At 39.1% G+C, this 22,694-nt stretch overlaps 1 protein-coding gene and 1 long non-coding RNA gene across 4 annotated transcripts in view; one reads left to right on the forward strand and one right to left on the reverse strand.

Annotated features, from left to right (window-relative positions):
• Positions 1–238: 238 nt before the first annotated feature.
• LOC122996114 lies at positions 239–1,441 on the reverse strand. The gene is made up of 3 exons (XR_006406932.1): positions 1,041–1,441; positions 776–858; positions 239–400 (listed from the first exon to the last, which is right to left on the reverse strand). It is a non-coding gene; the product is annotated as an uncharacterized LOC122996114 (long non-coding RNA).
• Positions 1,442–3,176: 1,735 nt separating this feature from the next.
• The window catches only part of hlcs (holocarboxylase synthetase (biotin-(proprionyl-CoA-carboxylase (ATP-hydrolysing)) ligase)), a 49,662-nt gene continuing 30,144 nt past the window's right edge, over positions 3,177–22,694 (forward strand). Inside the window, exons 1-5 of one of the 3 annotated variants that reach the window (XR_006406744.1) lie at positions 3,177–3,655; positions 6,254–6,394; positions 13,949–14,111; positions 14,970–16,003; positions 19,921–20,100. Coding sequence is in view for 2 of the 3 variants with exons in the window: in XM_044370200.1 (XP_044226135.1) it covers positions 3,383–3,655; positions 6,254–6,394; positions 13,949–14,111; positions 14,970–16,003; positions 19,921–20,100 (1,791 nt within the window). In the remaining variant the exon portion in view is untranslated. The remainder of the gene's footprint in view (positions 3,656–6,253; positions 6,395–13,948; positions 14,112–14,969; positions 16,004–19,920; positions 20,101–22,694) is intronic. The other 2 variants (XM_044370200.1, XM_044370201.1) reach the window with 2 other exon arrangements.

The raw sequence follows: 22,694 nt of genomic DNA on the forward strand, positions 1-22,694 counted from the left end.
GGACACTAGTAATTGTTGAGCATCTTCCAGCATTGTTCTTTTAACCCTTCTTGTCCCTTTAGTAGTGATCACAGACTAGCCAGGCTGATACACATGAAATGATCCAAACCAAGTTATCCAATTAACTATTAAAATATTGCTTCTGTACAAAGACATTACTTTCCAAAACAAACGTATACATTTTTTAATTCAATTAAATAAACTATTGGTATTCGACAGTGGTGCCAACCTGTGGAGGTGGTGCTGCAAGGTGGTGCGAGTCAGGTTGTTGCCAAGGATGGTCAGATACGCACTGAGGTCAGTCCACTGGACCAGCTCCCCTTGAGGACCCCCCTCTCTCTACCATGGCTTCAAAACACTGGCCAGCAGTCCCAGTCAAGGCACCGGGATAAAGCAGCACCTAGCGGTTGGAGATTTTAAAAGTCCAAAATCAATCTTTTTAGGATGTAGCCAGTTAAATACAGCAGGTCTATAGAGGAGTGGATTGCCATTCCTGAACTGTTTTCAAGATTCTGTACACTATGATAGAAAGTTCTAAAAAGTACAATATATTAAACTATATTCTTTAAGGTTCTGAGAAATAAATATGGAGAGACCCTGAACATTTTAATACTAAAATATTAGAGTTTAGTATTTACATAGTATCACCCAAAAACAACAAAAAACCACCTAAACAGCCATCATGTTTATAAAAATGTGTTTTTGTGAATATGCCATTTTAGCCAGTGCCCTGAAAATCCAGAAAATAAACTAAATGACACTTGGCAGAGTTTACCTGCTGGTTATGAATCTTATTGCAGGACTGCTGTTGTTGCTGATGACCTCATACAGTGGCCTCGGAGTTGTACATATCTCAGCCTGTGTACAATCATAGTATGAAACACAGTGTTAGTATGTAAACCTGATAGAAATAATTTTGTTAGAGATATGATCATATATCAATCATTATAAAAAGTAGCTTCTTTTCATGATTGTTAATTTAATTATTTTGGCTCCATACAACAGTAATACACAAAAATATAGACCTGTTGTAAAGATACCTTCTCTGTATTGGACTGTTCTGGTGCCATGGCAGTACAGAGGGGCTCCTTCCAAGAGGATGGGGACAAAAGTCTTCTATCTGGCTGAGGCAATATGGGGCAGGTGGTGCCATCCACTCCATAAAAGGCATAGCAGGGGTCTGACTGCCAGTGGGCCCGCAGAAACTGACAGACACATGTTAAATATAATGGTATGGCAAAACAAGGGTGCACACTTGTACAGTATGTATAGTCATTCATCATGCAAATTAGTTTACCTAGTCTAGAATATAAACTATGGTTCCCAGGTCCAAAACTGTAAATTGTAATTTACATTCAAATTTGAACTTGATCAGAAAATTACTTTTTAAATTTTTTTTGTTTGTGTCCTTCAAATTCATTTAATAACACAATAAAGGGAATAGTTTGACATTTGGGGGGGGGGGGGGGGGGGGGGGGGGGGGGGGTATGCTTATTCACCAGTTAGTTGAGAAGACATATACCACTCTCATGTCTGTGCGTTAATTGTATTGGAGCCAGCAGGTTAGCTTAGCTTAGTTTAGCATAAAGACTAGAAACTGGGGAAGACATTTTACCTAGCTCTGGCCAAAGGTAATCTCCGTACCAGCACCACTAAGACTGACAAATTTAGCTAACATGTTGTATCTCATTTGTTTAATCCATACAACAAAAAAGACAACTTGCTGTTTTACAGAGGGTATAACATTACTGCCTTTGATTTTGGGAGAGGCTGCATAAAGTCGAGTGCAATAGTATGTCAGCTAGGTTAATTTGTACTAGCTAACAGTTAGCCAAAACATTCACTGAACACAGCTGAGTTCAAATTAACGTTAGTAAACTGTAAATTGCCATAATTCTCGAGGATCAGTCTGCATGTGATTTTACCTTCTTTATATAAACAATACATCGATATTATATGTGTAGGACGGTTTATTAAAGGAACTTCACATTGGCAGATATAAGTTACTTGCCGCAGTAGCAGCTGGCGCTTAGTGTGAGTGAATTTGCTCTTGGTGAATAAAGTGAAAGCCCGCCAACCGTCGTCACTAGATGTCGCACTATGCATGTCCTAAACACAGAGATGATTTTAGCCTGGCAACAGCGGGGCCAGCCCGAGTTACACCATTGGTTGACTGAATGCCACGTGACTGAGTGATGGTGTTACAACGGCCGAATGCCACATACTGTATCAGATTCAAATTAAAAGCCCTCGCTTCAAATTAAAAGCCCTGTAACGTTTCATATACTGTATTGTTTTTTTTGTTGGTTTTTTTAGCCATGATGCATAACACTGAGCCACAGCCACAGCATATTGCCTTGTTAAATAACATTATCACTGCATTGGTTTATCAAAACCACAGTTCCTGCACATAAACTGTGGAGCGTGGAATATGCCACCTGAATTATTGTAAACTGTTAAATTGTTTGATTATATGAATGTATTCATTGATTGCTCAATTTAGCTAATTTAAAATGATATGATTGATTTATTTAATTTATTATTGATTGATTTATTATTTATGTTATTCAATTTAAAATAATTATTTTAAATGTATTAATTACATTACATTACAAGTAAAATAAATTAATTTAATTTAAAAAATCTTTTATTGAGAGAAAGAACAGAACAAACCAGGTCTATAGGTTATTATGAATTCACACTTATAGGTTTGAGGGGAAAACTCAGTATATGAGTTTATACATAAAAGCTTGACCAGTTTACCAGCTGAGTTTTGCTGGTCAGTCCAGCCAGCCGGCAGGCCAATCAGCTTGACCAGCAGACACCAGCTTGACTATACTGACAAACCAGCAAGACCCGCCTTACCAGCTAACTAAACCAGCCTAAGACTAGCTAAAACCAGCAACCAGCTTAAGCAGGTCTATGCTGTTTTTTTTACGCAGGTTAGTAATAAAGAAACAAACACACGAAATACAATAGGGCCTTCGCCCTTTGGGCTCGGGCTTTAATAAAGAAAGAAAGAAACAAAGAAACAAACACACGAAAAACAATAGGGTCCTCGCCCTTAGGCCTGCCTTTTGGGCTCGGTCCCTAATAACAGCAGAGGGCAGTAATACGCCATTGCAGCGTTTAGTCTGCCTAACGAGAAGAAGAAGAAGAAGTCGAGGAGGAGGAAGAGGAAGAAGAAGAAGAAGAAGAAAAAGACGCACGGGTGGCAGTAATGCACCTGAACGTCTGTTATTAACCCCCCTCCCATAAAAATAAAGAAGAAGAAGCTATAAAGGTTAGCTTGACAGCTAAGGTCGACAGTAGTTCGGTGTCCGCTTGTGGAGAATGTCGAGAAGAGCGGCAACGATGGCCACCTTCGCGTAGGCTGGTGAAGATGTTAATAACATTGTGTTACGTCTACATGTGGGTGCGCTTCCATAAGTGCTACTCTGTGCTGATTCGCAACAGTCTGTCCAGACAGACCAGCAGCAGCCGCAGCAGTCTCAGCTTCAGCCGCCTCTGCTGCAGCTCGGCTTCAGCGCCAGCGCCAGCCACAGCACCGTCGACAGGACGTCACACAAGCAGGCGGCAGCCCAGACCGCCTCCACCCGAGGACGTCGTCTTCCTCCAGCTGGGAGACAAGTCCGTCTATGTCACGGAGCCTCAGGTTGGACAACTGAGATATCGTTAATTTATATGACATGGTATCATATTCATACAATCTGGTGACTAGACTGTCTGGGCCTTTCACAGCCTTGTTTACATTTCTCATGTTGCTCTATTAGCCTCTAAAAACAGAGCTGTCAAAACGTTTAATTCGTAAACAGTTCATATCAGGGTTGCCTGTGGGTTATTTGACCAGGTTTTGAGATAGCCCTCTCTGACAATTCTGCCTCCATCTCACTACAACGGAGGTGAATGTAATTTTCACAAACCTCACTGTGGGCGGTAGGGTATTGTGATAGGGATTACTTCTATAATAGAAAACCGTCCCCATGAAGGTGAGTGTTGTCTGTGGATTACCCATTCAGGCCACTGATTCTGGAAATACATGTTGCTGCTGAATTATTTAAAATGCTTTTTCACTACTGTATGCAGCACACGTTAAATTACATTCACTTCCTTTGTACTGAGAAGGGAGAAATCTCAGAGATAAATATCCCAAAACCTGGAAAAATAAAAATGGAACTGCACAATGAGATTTCTATAGAGCTAAGAGAGAGAAATGGTTGAACTGACTTTTTTTTTTTTGAGGAACAAAGCTGAGCGCTGTGAAGTTCTAAAATATAGTAATGCACATCAAATTTATTTTTATAAACATTGCTGTTAATATGCTGACAGTGGCAGAGACTAAGTTTATTAGCTGAATTAATGATTTAGCCTATGAAACATTCATTCCTGTCCACGTTACATTGGCCTAAAAATGTGTTTGCATTAAAACTATCTGTTGCCATATTTTGGTTATTTATTTAAATCCTCTAGTGTGTGTTCATCAATAGGATATGCTTTTATGTACACAATGAGGCCACTAATGTCACTGCAAATATGAGACAGAGCATTTAAGAACTTTTACTTATAGGAAAATGTCCTCACAGCTCTGATGGAGCTCAGCACTCTTTATTCCACATAATTTCACTTGAAATCTGTGTGTAATAGTATTGTACCTGATGTGCAGAAAAACACAGAACATCAATTTGTTACATCCTCCTGAGTGATCCTGAGTGGTTGTGTTTAGAGATTTAAATAATTAATTCACACACCATGTCCTTGAATTGGAAACTCAAACAGCTGAATTCAACATAAAAACAGTTGTGGGCAACAAATAGAACATCCATAATGATGTTTCTGCAAAACCCTTACAGCTAGATTTTGACATCAAGGAGTGACCTTATGGTTTCTTCTTATTTGGTGTGAGATTAGTTTGGGCAGAGTGAGACAGAGCCTGAAAATGGGTGTCTCTCACCAACAGAGTGGAATACTGCATAGATCAATGTGTGTGGAAATCTCTTTTATCAAGCTTGGGGTCGTTGATGCTTCCAGAACCTTACAAAGATTTAGCTGGGTGGAGCAATGGTCATCCTGCATTCTCATCAAAACCCGGAGAGCTCGCAACCCTGTTCATATGAATTCATGGGTAATGACTCAAGTAAAAGTAAAACTTGCTCATTATAATACCTACTAGTTGAGTAACGTGTTATATCTACCGATAGTAAGTTGTCTCACTACTCATTCCCCCTTCAGGTTGCAGACTAAAATTAAAGCAGTGCAATTAGATAAGTAAAATACAATTTCTTATAAAGTCATTTAGGACCGCTGTGGGACCCATGCTCTGGGCTCCAATAGCAGCATTCCATATTTAAAAATCAGCAAAAAGAGTCACCTCATGTGTTCATCCCCTTAAAGTCTATTGACTAAATCCGCTGAGATCACTAGTCATCAGACAACAGCTACTCACTGAGAAAAGGTTGTGGTGTTCACAAGGCTTTTTTTCCAGACATGGCTGATAAGACATTTTCTTCGACTTTTTGTGGAATTTTTTTTTTCCTTTTTTGTGGACATTGCCTGTCTGCCTGTGTATAAGGGCACCTGTCTTGTGTCACATCACTGTCAGATCACAAGACTTTTTTCAAACATAGCTAATATGAGATTTTGTGACTTTTTTGGGTGTTCATTCCCCTTTTTGTGGACAGTAATTTTGTTCAATTTTGTTAATTGATTTGAGACTTGAAGGCAAAAGATTTATCAGTTTAGCCGATGACCCACAGCAACAAATATTAAAAAGTTTTGTATTGTGTGTAGTTTTGTCCTTTTGAACACTGCCACAATGGGTGTAACTAATTGATATTGCAATGGGGATGTCCATGTCTGTGTTTCTATAGTTTAAAAACAAGCACTTTCAGGGGCAACTGGCACCACAAAACCACTTGTCTTGAATGATTTTACACTTGACTTGGGCATAATTAGAAAGACTTAAAAGCCAGCTCTGATTCACATACAACAAAGCCTTTCCAGTGTTTGCTTTGTGAGGCTAAAACCACTCAGGTGTTGTTCTGTGTCAAAGTGTGTGGAAACACTTAATTTGTCTTCTAAATGGCTGCAGCTTGGATGTCATTGTGTCACTGTCTACTCTAGCCTTGCTTTTACACAGTTTTACATGGCTTTTTCATGTTGTCCCTTTGGCTCCTGTCACTAACTACTAATCAATGTGTAACAGCCTTGTAATCTTTGTAGTTAACATTTTCTGTGATGTCTGCACTGTCCCCAGGCATGTGATGACCTCAGCAAATGGACTGTGTTGTTGGGGTCCTCTGTGGTTTGTGGTCCAGGAATAGAGAATATTTCATTCATCATAGAAGCTACAGGACACAGAGTGGGCTACCCATCTCCTCACACATCAAACAAGAAAGTAGGCACCACACATTACTAAAAAAATAATTTTCTCAGACCAGTCATTGTAATTTAATTTGATGTGATTCCACTTTGTCTGATTTCTCTGAAATTTGTCTGTGCCGTCTTGTGTATTACAAGGCATACACTGTTTCACATAGGATACATAACAAAACAAAACAAACATAGAAACCTATATACATCAGACAGTGCTAATAAGCAACAGTGCAGTCAGTATTAACACATTTTGTGCATAGCCTACACAGGTACACTGGTCTTAAAAGGAAAAAAAACAAGTCTGTATTCAGTGCAGCAGCTTCGAATCCATCAAACTTAACAATATGACATACTGATAAACCAAAGACCTCTGTAATCTGTTCAGTTTAACCTTTGGGACTGACAAATCTGTTCAGTGGCAGAAGGTGATATTCTCCAAATAAATCACAGGAGTCTGATCTAATGCTACTAACTAAAGACAACATCCATGTGATGCAGTTGGAAAACTTGATTGAAGTGTTTGACCCACATTCGTTGAGCTGAAACGTAGCAGTGTAGCCCGTGTAGCTTTAAGTTGAACAGACAGACATGTGTACTGTGTACTATGCACTGATTCAATTTTGCATAACACTGTATATTATAGATTGGGGAAAAAATAATGTATGTAAGGGCTGGATTGTGCTAGAAAACAACTAGATTTCGCAACATTTTGTCTGACCATGTCAGAAATCAAATATTTTTGTGGTTGTTCTGAAAAGCCGGTTGTCCTAGACAGGAGGGAGAAATGCCGACAGTTTCTCTTGGGGGGTATTCATAGTATTGCACTCTGCACTCTCAGAAATAGTTTCTTAAGAAATGAAAAAGGCAAGTTGGAGAGAGTTCAAACCCTGGCTCATCTCCGCCTCTCACCCCTCTCACCCCCCAATTCTGACGATGGAAAGGTATTAGGTAGGGGATTTCCAAAGTTGAAGAAGTATACTGGCAGCTTAAAAGGCCACTGGAAACCACAAATTATTAGGGACTGAGTCCAAAAGGCAGAGGCTTACTGTAAAACAGTAGTCCTTGCCTAAGAGCGAGGACCCTATTGTTTTTCATGTGTTTGTTTGTTAGGGCCTGAGCCTCAAAGGTGCAAAGACCCTCTTGTATCTGTTGTGTTCGTTTGTTTCTTCTTCTTCTTTCTTTATTATTACACCACTTCAACCCTAAATTTTACCCCCTAAACATACTCAAAAACTCACCAAATTTGGCATGCACATCAGGTCTGGTGAAAAATTTGATAAAATGTAAAAATTAACCCCCAAAGTGTCAAAATGTGCTTGAGAGTGCCGTCTATGTCACTAATATTGCTGCCACGGCCTGTAGGAATGTTGTAGAGAGATTGAACCAAAACTCAATTATTCATCTTAATTCGTCTAAACTATAAGTCTGACCACTTTCAAATTTGTATTAATGGATTTGTGACGAAATTTCCTACAAAGAAATGTAATTTTTAATGTAAGATTTGGCCAAAGACATGGGATTTATGAGGAGATTTCACAAGAAGAGTGACATTCTCTGCTCCAACTGAGAGGGAGAGAGAGAGAATGGCGGGGAGAACGGGTGTGTGGGTTGTATGGAGCATTATCAAATCACAGGAGGAGCAAGAAAAGACTTTAAAAACTTGCTTAATTTTGATGACACATGTGTGAGCAAGACAGACATGTCTCACCCTGCAGAAAATTCTCATCCTCACACCGTTGAGATTTGATGTTTCACCATGACAGAGGAAGTTGCTATAACTTCATTGTACATGCTCCAGTCTGCACCAAACTACATGTTTGATAAGAGTCCCAGCCTGAACACGTGTACATGACAATATTCTATCAGTAATGCAAACTGGCTGAATAGCGCCCTCCTACGAAGCAAAGCAGCCCCAGCAGTGGGCAAAATAGTGGACACAGGAAGTGATGTTTATGTCCTTCTTGCACTGTCTAAAAACAGCCCGGGCCTGAAGACATCTACATGCCCGTGACAGAAGCCCTTCAACTGCACTGTGCCCTGACATGTGCGGAGGCACGAGGGCCCGTTCACACTGATTGCAGCTTTAATTTGTTTGTTTGTTTGTTTGTTTCTTTCTTTCTTTCTTTCTTTCTTTCTTTCTTTCTTTCTTTCTTTATTGTTATGCCACTTCAGACCTAAATTTGACCCCCTAAACATGCTCAAAAACTCACCAAATTTGGCATGCACATCAGGTCTGGTGAAAAATTTGATAAAATGTAAAACTTAATCCTTAAAGTGCCAAAATGTGCTCTCTAGCACCACCTGTGTAACTAAAATGGCCGTCACAGCCCATAAGAATGTCGTAGAGAGATCAAACCAAAACTCAATTATTCGTCTGATCGAGACCTACAAATCACACACTGACACCCTTGACCTAAATCCAACAAGAAGTCCGCAATTAGCCTTTCAAAATAAGACTTTGCCCCGATTTTGGCCCCTGAACAAACTCTATCTCCTCCAATGGCGTTAATGGTATTAGCTTCAAACTTATATAGATGACTTATGACACTATGCTGAAAAAAAGTTGTTAAAAACTTTGTAATAACTCAAATGGTTTGGATTTTATAAACCCTCAAAGTTGCAGTGCCACATCACCCTTACAATGTAAAACAATGGGGAGGCATGAACTTTGTGTCAAACAGAGGCTTCTGACGTCTCAACTATAAGTCTGACCACTTTCAAACCTGTATCAATGGATTCGCCACGAAATTTCCTACAAAAATATGATTTTTAATGTAAGATTTGGCCAAAGTAATGGGATTTATGAGGAGATTTCACAAGAAGCGTGCTCTAAAATTCTCCTCTCCAATTGCTCCTGGTGATGTCACTCCCTCAGTGCTGTGAAACATTCCACAATACACACTTATTATAAAATCACAGGAGGAGCAAGAAAAGACTTTGAAACTCAAACTCTAATATCTCAAAAACAGTAAAAGATAGAAAAAACATGTTAATTCAAGATTTGTAGGTCAAAGTCTCGTGACTCAATTAAAGTTCAAATGAAGTCTGTATCTAAAACTATGTGGAAGTAGTAAATGTTCAAAAAGGTGTGGGTTCGCTCACACTATCCATTCAAATATATGAGTATTTTTTTGTGTCCAGCTGCACTTACTTATCGTCTCTACACACCTGACAGTACACATGTTAATCAAACTTTCAAAATAAAAGCACAGCACACTTGTAAGAAATATCCCTCATTTTTAAAAAGCAAAATGATCTGATCCTGACGGGCCAGAGCGCGAGGTCCCGACCAACACTGCTTGCAACTTTAATTTCCTCTTAGTAGAATAGTAATAAATGAATTGTTTTCACATCACTAATCAATCTGTAAAATACCGCTGAAATACTAAAATAATTTTCAGTGCCAAGCAAAGACAAGAATGTGTAGTATCATCTGAAAACTTTAATAGCCATAATAGTATTTGGAATATTAATTTTATAATCATCTGTAATGTCTGTATCAAGTATGAAAACTAGAGGTGAGCTCACAGAACCCTGGGGTGATGATGGTTAAAGGTAGAGTCAGTGATTCTGGAGGAAGACTCAAAATGTCCTCACAGTCAGCTACCTGTCTGTTCTGTGGGTGCACTGAAAAAATGTAAGACACAGCTGTGGCTCTGCAAATGGGGAACAAAGTGGCTCACCATAGCAACCATAGAGTGCTGTGAAGCTATTTTTAGACCTGTGTCAAAGGTTTATTCCACCCAAATACTACTTTCTGTTTAACTTCTTATACAGTGGAAACTTTTTTTTTTCTCCATATGTTGTCATGTATGAAAAGACCCAAAAGCTCTCTCTCTCTCTCTCTCTCTCTCTCTCTCTCTCTCTCTCTCTCTCTCTCTCTCTCTCTCTCTCTCTCTCTCTCTCTCTCTCTCTCTCTCTCTCTCTCTCTCTCTCCTCTGGATGGACCTAGTTTTTCAAAATAAAAATTCTTATTGTTCAACTCTTGTCAGGGCTTAGACCTCAGCTGATGTTTTATCCGAATTCCAACAAAGACAATTAAAGGAAACCTCAACTTCATCTCAGCGCACTTAAGCTAATTTAAGTCCTAACTCTAAAACTCCCATTTGAACTTCTGTCATAGCTTACAATATTGCTTCAGCTTATTTTTCGTGCATTTTCAACTCTTATCTACTGATTCATACTTTTTGAAAATATTCGGCACAGCTGATAGAGATTTCCTAATTTGACCCACCCATTTCCCACTTTTCCATATCATTCATACGCTTTCAGCTTCTTAATCCAAATTAAAGCCAGCATTCCAGTTTAGTGCCAGCCTTTCAGCCCCCAGCATTGGTATGGCATGCAATTTCTTCTGAAATTGCCTTTTCTAGGTGTGTGAATGCTTCTAGCATTCACAATATGTTATTCTACATTCTTTATTGTGTGAGAGCTGCCCACCAGCACTGTTTTTAAAGTATTAAAATTTATAATGGAAAGTCTATGTGGGGAATAATTTTAAATAATTCAAAAAACTAAAAGTGCTGAAGTATTCATACCTTATGAACAGGTGTCCTGTATAGAAATGCTTAATATATTAAAACATGCTACCGATAGCGCCACCATGTGGTCAGTTATCATGTGTTTTATGTTTTGGCTAATAACTCATGAACCGTCAGGCCTATCAAAACAATATTTGCACACTATGTTCCTTGGATGGTGCCGATTAGACTGATATAGGCCATGCACATTTCCGCCTACAAAAAGTTTCCACCATTTGGGGTTTTTTGGTTAACACATTTTTTGCTTTTGTTGGCACATATTTTATCTAATCTTTATCAAACTTGGTACATACCATGTTTAGATGACCCTGAAAAAAATGTTATGTGTTCATTTTTGGGTATCACTTACTGTTTGTCTCTAATTGGTTACCAAACTTAAGAAGGCATGGCCTTATGCACTAACGAGTCATAGCTCTTGAACACTGAATTGGATTGCAACTAAATTTGGGAATGTTGTACATATTGCCACACTGCACATTTGAGACACTTCTACCTGCAGGGGGTGCCACTGTAATATTATAACATGATATTTCTGTTGTCTTTATGAGTGTGCACAACATATTGAAGCATAGAACCAATAACCCCAACTTGTAGCCAAACACCACCATACTACTTATATCATACTACCATATCCCTTAAATGTAATATCCCATGGTAACCAAATTCAGCAAAGTTGTAAAGATTGGGATGCCAAACAAGTCTGTAGCATTTGATACAATTTCACCTGTAGGTGGTGCTACAAAATTAAAAAAAAAAATTTGCTGCTGGAGAAGAACCTTGTAGTGGCAGCAGCAGCTGGCATCAGCAGCAACTGGGGGCAGCAGCAGCTAAAAGCTTCCAGCTCTCACATGCCTTTTCTTCTGGAAATGCACATTCTAGTTAGTCATCTTCTTATGCCCTAAAATATCTGTGTCTCAGAAACCATGTTGAGCTACAGTTCCCAAACTTGGGAAGGTTGGAAATCTCACCTACTACTCAGAATATAGACTGTAAAAAATATGGATGTAGTCACCGTGACATCACCCATTGGTTTGTGAACTGCCGTTTTGAAGCCTCGAGTGTAGCGATTTGACCATCGCCATCTTGGATTTGGCCGTCGCCATGTTTGATTTTTGGGGCCAGAAGTGACCATATTTGGACAAGAGGGTGGAGCTGACCATAGCGCTAGCTGCTAGCTCTGTTAGCATGGTGCATTTACAATCTATGGTTAACAGTGATCATGCTAATGCTAATGCTAATTTTTGCTAGCGAAAAACAGGCCTAAAACTGTTAAAACAAAATGCACTCACCAGAAAAACTGATCTTCCGACTCATTGATGGGTCTTTTATTAAAACCAAACCCTGAACAAGACTTTTTTAGGTGATCACAATGTTCAGTTAACTTTAGTGAACTGAAAACACACTGTGAAATAGCTGCAGCTACGCCTCTACGCAATATTACATTACGTAAGCAATGTTGTCGTCGTGGTAGTGCCTTGTTAATCACAACGTAGCCGCGCCCTAAAGCATATCCTGCTTTATCGTCAAATTTAAATTAAATTGGACCATAATTTACAAAATGAACATCATGCTATATTGAAGAAGACTTTAAACTAGCAATTGAGATCATAAACTCATTAGAAAACAGTTTACTGAGGTAATAATCAAGAGAGAAGAAGCGTCATTTTCTCTTAGACTTCCATACAATCGGACTTCTTTTGGCAGAGGAGTCACCCCTTGATGGCTATTAGGTAGAATGCAGGTTTTTGGCACTTCTGCATTGGCTTCATTTTTCAGCCCTGGAGGTTGCTGCTTGACTCAGACAGAAAAAGATTATACTGATTGGCCTATAACAACAAGCTTCATATTTTGGCCTGTAACTTTTGAACTGTAAGTCTTAGAAACATAATCCTTTTTTTCCTGGATTCTGTGGTTCTAGAAAAATCCATCCATATAAGCCACACCCATTTGCTGAAAATGCAGATAGATTTTCCATCATTTTTAATTTCATCCAAATCTGTTTTTTTCACTACTTTTCCTACAAATTTTGAATGGTCGTCACCAATTTGGTACATAGCATCTCTGGTCAGAAAAAAGAACTTTTTTGGAGTTTTGATATTCCATACCGTTTTGAAATTACACATTTTGAAACCTGTCTCTTCAAGTTTACATAAATGCTCATAAGTCAAAATTGGCATAAGCTATTGTAACCAAACTTCGTGCACATATTGCTAGGTCCAAGCTTTGCTGTGCAGTCTTCAGATATTCTGCCACTAGGGGGTGCCACAAATGTGAAAATTTTATATATCATAATAAGTGGCGTGGATGTGAGTGAAAATTTTTCCACATGTTCTGCTGTCATTTTCAAATTTGGTCATAATTGGTGAAAAGGCTTTTGAAGAATGGTGATCCTCAGCCATGGCATTAATTCTACAAGTCTCTGGAACTCTTCGGATGGATGAACACCAACCTTCAAAAAGATATCCCCTCATTTGGTGTTTTGATGATGATGGTTGAGAGCGCTGTCTAACATGTCAGTCCAACATCTCCCTTAGGTGTTCAATTGGGTTGAGATCTGGTGACTGCAAAGGCAATAGCATATGATTCACATCATTTTCATACTCATCAAACCATTCAGTGAACCCTTGTGCCCTATGAATTGGGGCACTGTCATCCTGGAAATGACCACTCCCATCAGGATAGAAATGTTTCATTATCCGATAAAGGTGATGACTCAGAACAACTTCATATTGATTTGCAGTGACCCTTCCCTCTAAAGGGACAAGCGGACCCAAACCATGCCAGCAAAATGCCCCCCCAAGCATAACAGAGCCACCAGATCCCCTAACTGTAGGGGTCAAGCATTCAGACCTTTACCGGATTTTCCTTTAATTTGTCACCCATCTGTAGCTGCGGCTGTAAACACAGTACACACACACAGACATTTAAATTACATTTCCCTGGCTCGGTAAGTACCATGAGTAGCCTTGTTAAGCTACGTATTTCCTTGATCAGTACAAAGTCGTCAGCTAACCAGTAGTGTTTGTTGTCTGCAGGTGCTGAAGTGGTCTGACTGCTGTCTTCCTCTGGCATGTAGTCCTGGCCAGCCATTCAGGGCAGTGGCTCAGGCCAGTGTAGATAACTTCAGTCGGCTGGGGGTGGCTTTTATAGAAGATCGCCTTCAGCTGGATAATGGACTTGTGCCTTCAAAGATAATCCGTATGTTGCCTTCAATTACATTTCATATTTACCATTTTTATATTCAATTGTATTTTGATATCACCACCTCAAAACACCTTCTATATGTGTTAATTTACCTCTTGCTATGCACATTTGATTAAATGCGTTGCATTACCTTCCATTTTGTAATGTTAATTTAGTAAAATTATCAGTTCCTCAGCAAAAATAAGCATAATAGACTTAAACTCATGTTGCTTATAGTACTCTTAATTTCATCTACATTTTTGAATAACAGTGTATGTTATTAAGGCCTTGACAACAATTAGTTAAAGTGCATTTAATCAATATTTTTATATGAACAATGGATCAAACAAAATGTGTAAAGTGAAAGAATGTAAAGGTCATTGGTTTGGTTTTATGGCCCCAAAACTGTCATCTGCTCTCGTCATCCTGGTTTCAAGCAGCAGTATGCTTTTTTCAGTGAAAAAAGCTACACTGTAAAATCCACTGTATGCTACCTGCCCAGCACCAAGCAGCAGACAGACCCAGTTAGCAACTAGCTCATGTACACTGTGGATTTATCAGTCAGATAAAATGAAAGAGAATATTTGTGAATGATGGACTTTCATTACAGCTCCAAATGAATGCTAATAGTCTATCTGCTGAATGTGTAAACAACTGTTGGCTAACAACTTTGTAAGGCAAGTTCTTGTGCTCCAAGTTGGCCAAACAAAACCCCTCTTAATTCAGCTTTAACTGATACCTAATTTGTAATTGCCTGCAGTTTGTAAAGGCCTTGTTAACAGAAATACTTGTCATATTTTTTCTTATCTCCAAAACATAAGTCACCAGAGTGCACATTTTCCTAAATTTTTGTATTTTTTGACATTCCCATAGCTGTCCTCCTCCAAGAATCCACTCTCAGTGAGCTGCTGGAGAAGCAGCGTCCACCAAGCCCAAGGATTGTGACTTCAGTACAGCTCTGCAGCACCAAGGCTGAAAAAGGTCAGCCTTTGCCTTGTCGGCTGTCAGCTGACCGTCAGCACCTACTGTCCCATAAAGGCAGTCTTCTCCTCACCCCGGAGGCAAAGCAGAGGTTAGAGGAGCGACGAGGGTCAGAGCCGCTCTGTAGGACCCAGGATCTGGGACCTCTTGGTTACTCAGAAGACAATTCCTTGGGGAATCATCACCACATGGAGGGCCATAGACACCACCTCCATCTGTCCAGCTGCGACGAATGTTTGGAGCTAGAAAAAAGCACCATCCTCTCTGTCAAATATGCTTCAGCTGAGAACATTCTGGACCTTCCTTATGATAACTCAGTAGGGCTGGATAGTGGGGATGAGACTCTGGATGAACTTCAGCATGATACCAAAGGTTTTCTTGGTCAAAGTGGTGGATTTGACTTTAATGGCAAATCGCCAAATATTCTGGTGTACACAGGTGGTTGCCAGGAACGTTTTCAGTCAGTTCGTCAGGTTTTATCAGAGTGTATAAACATGGAAAACTACATAATATACCACCTCCTACCACAGCAGGTTCTGAGTGATCCTTGGCTGGACAACACCAAGCTCTTGGTACTGGCAGAGGAGCAAGCCCTTACCCCCCAACTTCAGACCTGCTTTCTCAACTACCTTAGCCAGGGTGGCAAGGTCCTGGGGATAGCCTCCACCCTGTGCCCTGCAGGCCTCTCTCTGGAGGTCAGGGAGAGACAACATGGGCATATCCATAGACTGAGCTTCACTAGGGAAGACAGCACAGAGCTGGAATTGAGTGTGTTGGCTAGTGGGAAGGTCTACGTCAGAGATATTCAGGGAGGAGGGGAAGTTGAGCTCTGGGGGGAACTGAAAGGAGACGTCCCTCATCAGAGGGATATGGTTATCGTCAGGGTGACCCATGGAGAGGACGGCGGGGAAGCTGTTGTCTGTCAGGTAAAGACATATGACATTGTATAAAGAAATGATTGTAGTAGTTTATAGGGCTGAATATTGTTTGAAATGTTGCTAGTGCTGATAAAATTGTGGAGTTTCTGTACCAATACCAAAATGATACCTTTTTTGATAAATTACTATAAATATAAAAACACATTCATTCATCTAACTGGAAAAGGCAGATTTTTCAAATGTTACATGTCTAACATTTTATTTAAATCAGGAACAATGTGATTAAAGAGGAAGTCAAAAAAAGATTAGGACTCCTGGGTGGCCCCTAAGGACAAAGCACACACAAGAGTGAGAGAACAAACATTAGGGGGAACACGCTACGAATCTACAAATGCAACAAATACCAAAACACACACAAAAAGCAAAAGCACATGCAACAAGAAAAATGCTACAAAGCTAATCACTAATGCATTTCTAGATTTGGAGTGCATTTCCCTTAAAGAATTTGGCTTGCGATTATCTATATTTTTCTTCATTGTCAACAAATCTCATCGGCAGGGCCAGACCAACAATGAACTGATCGACTAACAAGTAATGTGTGTGTATTCAAAGCCTGATATATCTTATTCCTCTGTACATGTCAATGCCACACCCTTGCACTAGGTGACATGTTCCTTTGCCCCGAAGCATATGGTTACAGTAAGTTCTTTAGAGACGGCTCTAAAGACTAAAGTCTAAATCTCTGTTATTAGTCTTTGGAGCCATTTCTAAACAGACTACTATAACCATAGTCTTCAGGGCAAGGAATGTGTCACCAGTGCAACAGTGATAAATGGCTTAAAATGTGATCTCTGTTGTTAGTGTATACTAGTATTATACTAATTCTGCCTAATTGACAAAACATTAATGGTAAATACTGCAACTTGCATTTTAGTACATGTTACAGTACAGTTATAGTAGGTGCATTGGAAACAAATATATGATTTCCATCTAAGAAATTATATCAGAAGTATGTCTCAAAAGTTTAAAGTTGAGACACAGTGCCTTTTACTAATCCTCTTAGCTAAAGTCTGATCATCACATAATTATGACTTTTGGGCACTAAAAAAACATACTTTGAGAGAAGTAAATTAGAGCGAAAGCCACTTCAGACACGCCCCATGCCCCCCTCCCTCTCGTTGTTTGTCTTAATTCTGCAGCAGCATTTATTCTTAGTCACTGGATCAGTTTACTACATCATTAAAGATGGCATGTTTGTGTTTTGAATCTGTTGACATAAAGAGTGGTTGGAAAATTCTCCTACATGAAATAATTTTTGCACATTTATAGATAGAAACAAGAGTACTGGTAAATGGATAAACTAGATAAGTGAATACTTGAAAACAAAATAGTCATTGGTGACAGGCTATTGTTACCACTATTATATCATACACTATCATTAATTAATAAATATAATAATAAATATAAATTCATTTAGTCCAATACCTATTATAGAATTTGTTTTCGTCTATAAATTAGTACCCTTGCTTACCAGCCAATTATAATTAACAGCAATCATAATTACTAGAAAAGGTAACATTTTAGAAGAAATTTTAGGTGTGTTGGCATCTTGGCAGGCAGTTATTTAAATATTGTTAACTGTAGTGCCACCCAGTGGTGAAATTGCTTGAAAGTTTACAGGCTCATTCAATGCTTATATGTGCACGTGACCCGGTTTTGGTTGAAATTAGTCATAGCATTGAAGAATTATAGCCTTTTATTCCTGTTGACCGTTGGCGATTTGCATGCTGCAGTGGCAGGATTGCATGACATTTTACAGGCTCTCGTTGCATGTAACAACAGCTTTTTCTGCTCAAAATTAGCTCGTAAGTATGTGTCTGCTTGGATTTGAAAATTCACTTCAGCTGAACTCTCTGGCCCCTCCCTGTGTGACGTAATAGGCTAGATTCCAAAGTCTGTCTCATATGTGAGCTGTAGAAATAACATTACACACTCCCTAACTATAGTCCCAGTTAATGCTATCATCTGGTAGTGTTAGCAAGCCTGATAAGCAACGTTCGAGTGAGAATGCTGTACATGAAGGAGGATTTTATACGTCTTCTGTGGCAGTAAACACAACACATGGGCCCACTGATAACTGTGCTTTATTCTAACAACCATAACAAGATATTCAGGGCTGACGCACAGTAATGTTAAATGTGATCAACAACAGGGCTACCGCTATGCACTGACACTGACACCCACATACTGACATACACACACTGGAGAACTTCTTGTAGTAAAGCTGCTAGCCCATGTACAACACAGGCACCACACAGACACTTTTACAAAGGGTGAATGTGCTTCTAGTGGCTGTCTAAGCTCCAACGTCTCTGTGTGTTTCCATCACAGACACAGAGTCTGACAACAGCTCATCATGGCTGGTTAGCTTTGACTACCAGCTTTAAATCACTGTTCATGCTACACTGAATGATGGTCATTCCCATAAACTGTGCAGTATATAAAGCTGGACAACATGACAGTTACCCAGAAGTGAAGTCAATCACCCCCTGGTGGCTGGTTGCAGTATAGGTCATAAACCCATAAACGCCAACAGAACTCCAGGTTTCTTCTGTCAATGATTCAGTCCTGTCTATATGGACTTTAAATTATAACCAGCAGCAACAGAACTTCAGTGGGAACAGTCAAGTCAAGGTTTCTTATGTCAGTGATTCAGTCCTGTTTATGCGGAAGGTAAATCCTAACCAGCAGTGGGGGTAGGGGTAGAAGCTTCACCGGAGTCATCAGGTGGACACCCTCCTTCCTTGATTTGTTTATAGGTCCATGACACCTCCAGAGGGCTCAACATCCAAGGTGCACCCCCCTCCAGTTTTACCCCTCCTGCTGGCTGATGGTCATCTTGCCATTAGCCAGCAGTTTCATTTTTGCCCTTGAAAAATGAACAGGATTTTTACCTCTGATTTTTACACCTGAAGTAGCTCCTCCCACTTTGCAACTCTATAAAAAAAGATGATATCTCAGGTTCTGCTGCATCGGTTTTGATCCTTTTTTAAAAACTGTCTATCATGAGTCCGGCAATTTTATAGGAGTACAATGCTAAATTGGTGGAGTACGCTTTTAAATATTGTGTCCTTTTATCAACAATATTAAGATTTGTGTTCCTCTCTTCCTATTTCTAATATAAAACTTTCAAAATAATATTTTTTTATGTCTTTTATGTACTGTAAATCCATGTGCTTCTAGATTTAATTGTCATTAAGTTTCAGAAGGTTTGTAAGATGGATCTTTTTAGCCTTAAGATGCTTTTGGGAAACGGCCCAGGCTGGTCTGGAGGAAGATTTTTCCATCATAGGTCAGATTTATTTAAACCTTGTTTATGAAACAGAACTATTTGCCTGGTTTAACTGGTAATGCTGCTTTATTAAACACACTGTGCTTGGTACCAACAAAGTATTGAAGGTTTGATACCCAGTCCTCAGTAGTAAAATTATTGCTAGTTGTTTTCAGTTGATATGCATATGTGGCCTTGATAGTGCCTTGATAGTGTTTTCAGTTTTGTTCTGATCATGATCATTGGATTAATATTAGATAATTGCAAGTCAACAGGAAACAAATGTGTAAAGCGCTCTATTGTCTAAAAACCTAGGCAGTACTCAGTCTCATAACTTGAAGCATTTTCAAATAGCCCAGTAAACCAAAAAAAATGTTCAGTTCAGCTGTTACGGTTTGATTGTAGTAGGTGGAGTTTGTTGAAGGGCATCCACAGACTGTGAGCATTGCCTGAGAAGCAGATTTTTGAATATATTGAGAATGTATGTTTAAATTGCAAGTGTAGATTGATTAAATGTTTGTTAATATTTACAATTGAAAAACTTCAAATTTTAAATGGGACTATCAAGTAAGTAACTCAAGTCAGTGTTTCAATACATGTTAGACATGTTATTCCATATATTTCCTGTCTGCAGGTCCACCTGGAAATTGCTCCTGACTCCCAGAATTTGTCATGTGAAGGCTTTGATGAACTAAAGGTCAGTAACGCACTGCGTTATGAAGTCTTGACAGAGATCCTCACCTCTCTGGGCCTCAGTTGTGAACTAAACCAGACTCCAGCCCCAAGTCCAGTCCATCTGCTGGCCACCTCTCAGGTAAGACCCCAGAACTCATCTGTCAGTACACAGTTCACAATGGTCACAATAAAACAAGCATGGTGTTAGTCACAGTTGTGTCAGCTGGGATGATCTTGGCATTAGAGATGTAATAGATGTATTTCTGTGACTCTGATGGACACCTTTTAGTCAACAACTGGTCAAACCTCAGAAACTTATTTTTCCCTGCAACATAAAGTACATAGACTTAAGAAGAACTTCTGTGGACAGTTATGTGTTAAGCCAACAGTTGACAAGCTATCATTATTTAGAAGAATGAAAAAACATGTGGAAACAATTTGGCTTCCTCAGTGTATGCTAATATACAAGCATATACTGTATGCAGCAGGCTTACAGCAGGTCTGTGTACATAGGGCCAATACTAAAATCATTTGAAGTGTGTAGGTATAATATAACACTCACAGGCCACTTTATTAGGTTCACCTGTGCAATTTAATGCAATCCAATACAACAGCTCTGCCATAAATGCTACATTTACGAAAATTACACATTTTCAGTTTTTGTTGACATTGTCAGAGAGGTGATAATTCTACTTGGTGGTGGTGGTGTACTTAGGTGCATTATATTGAATGGTGTTCCTAATATTTTGTCCACTCCATTAACATACATGAGGTGGGCAAAATATCAGTACAGTACACCACCACTACCCACTATGGCCTCAACACTAAACATAAAATAGAATTATCACCCTTTTTTTTATAGATGTGTGATAAAATTACACACTGTTACTTCTTCATTGTCTCATAAGATTGAGGGAGTTAATCAGGAATGGTGCAGTTGCCATGGAGCAGGAAAATTGCTTTTTAATGATCTATGTACTCAAGAATGACAACTAGAGGGCATCAGAGCTCAAGCTTGCTGGGACACAGGAAGCAAGGACCTAAGTCATTCTTCAAAGCAGGTTTGGGGCTATAATTATTGTGGGTCTTATTTACCAGTAGGAGTCCTGTTGCTAAAGGTTCCTGGCAAAGAGTTTAATTTTAAGACCAATTCACAAAGCTAATGAGAATGACTTTTACTAAGGAACCGATATAACTTCTAAGCAAAAAGAAGAGGCAGGAGTTGACCCTGTTGCTATGGATAAATAAACCACCGTTTCTGATGTTTTTGGATTGCTGTGAGTTGTTGTACTGACTGTATCCTTATTAACTCATCTGCCATCAAAACATGCTTTGAAAGGTTCATTATTGTTGCATTTTTCCAAATTGCAGACACATTGAGGTGCATTATCTGCAACAGCTGACTGAATGTGTGTATGCCTTAGACTGAGGAGCTAGTGCTACCTCTAAAATCTTCTGTGAATTACTCCTAAACCAAAAATATAGGGGTTCTAAAGTTGGGACTGACACTCCCCAACCTACTAACTCAAGGTACTTTTAGCTATTGGATATTTTGGATTCCCAAATATGACCCTTCCGCTTATTGATATTAATGAAGTAAAGTGTCCTATTTGGACACAGAGCCTAAGTCTCCCATAAAAACAAACCCATATTAAATTAATATTAGTAATAGTAGCAGTACTATTGTAGTTGATTTTGTCTTCATTGTTGTTTATTTGGATTACTCTTTTTGACCTTGCTGCCCTTGCTACTTTGTCCAGACAAACAGCAGGGTAATGGAAATTGGGGGCTGCAGAATTGTTTCCAGATTGTTGCGTAGGTGGAGGAGGAGAGCTAGTAGCTGTTTACCTCGAAGCGTCTGCAGAATGGCCTCCATTCAAAAACCCCCTCTGCTCCTAGGCTACTTCACTTTGATTGGTTCAATTAGCTTTTAAAGTTGACAGTGTTCTTGGTCTTGAGTAGATCAGGTTAAGTACGAGAGTAGAGGTTCCATTACTGCTTTTTTTTTTATCAATGAATGACCATCATTCAGTATTAGTACACTCAGTTTCTCTTCAACCAAAAATGGCTGAAAAGTAAAATCCATACACTCTCTGCTCTCTCAATGTTTCTATTACTTACTGTTGCTGTAATTGTGAGGATTTGGTGCTTTTTCTGTTTTTATATAATTAAACTGAAAAGTAAACTGAATATAGCACTTTGGGTGGGACAAAATAAGCAGCATGTAGATGGCACATTAGGCTATGAGATATTTACATTTAGTAGACTAAATGTTAAGTCAATGAAAACAAATATTCACAGATGACAACTGATAATGAAAATAATTGTCAGTTGTTACTGTGGGATTTGATACATATATTTTTCAGAAATTTCCCAGATAATGGTCATTTCCAGAAATGAAATTATGTCTGCTTTTTAAACAATATTTTTACCAGACAAACATAATGTCTACCTATCTGTGGCAAATATTACAATTTTAAATAAGCACAAGAATTAGTCCACTAATGACCACATGACATAACGGGATTGTATAACATGACAGACTCATATCTAAAGCTTAAACAATACATCAGCATGGGCAATGTTATTGGCCGATTTCAAGTGAACACACATATATCAGTATTGGCATACATCTGCTGAATAAATGTCAATACAAAAATGTCAGATATTTTTGTGGTCATTTAAAAACTTTGTCTCCATTTCATAGTTTGCCCACCAGACAGCACTGACGAG

Source organism: Thunnus albacares, chromosome 13, assembly GCF_914725855.1.
Source record: "Thunnus albacares chromosome 13, fThuAlb1.1, whole genome shotgun sequence".
In the NCBI taxonomy this organism is placed as follows: domain Eukaryota; kingdom Metazoa; phylum Chordata; class Actinopteri; order Scombriformes; family Scombridae; genus Thunnus; species Thunnus albacares.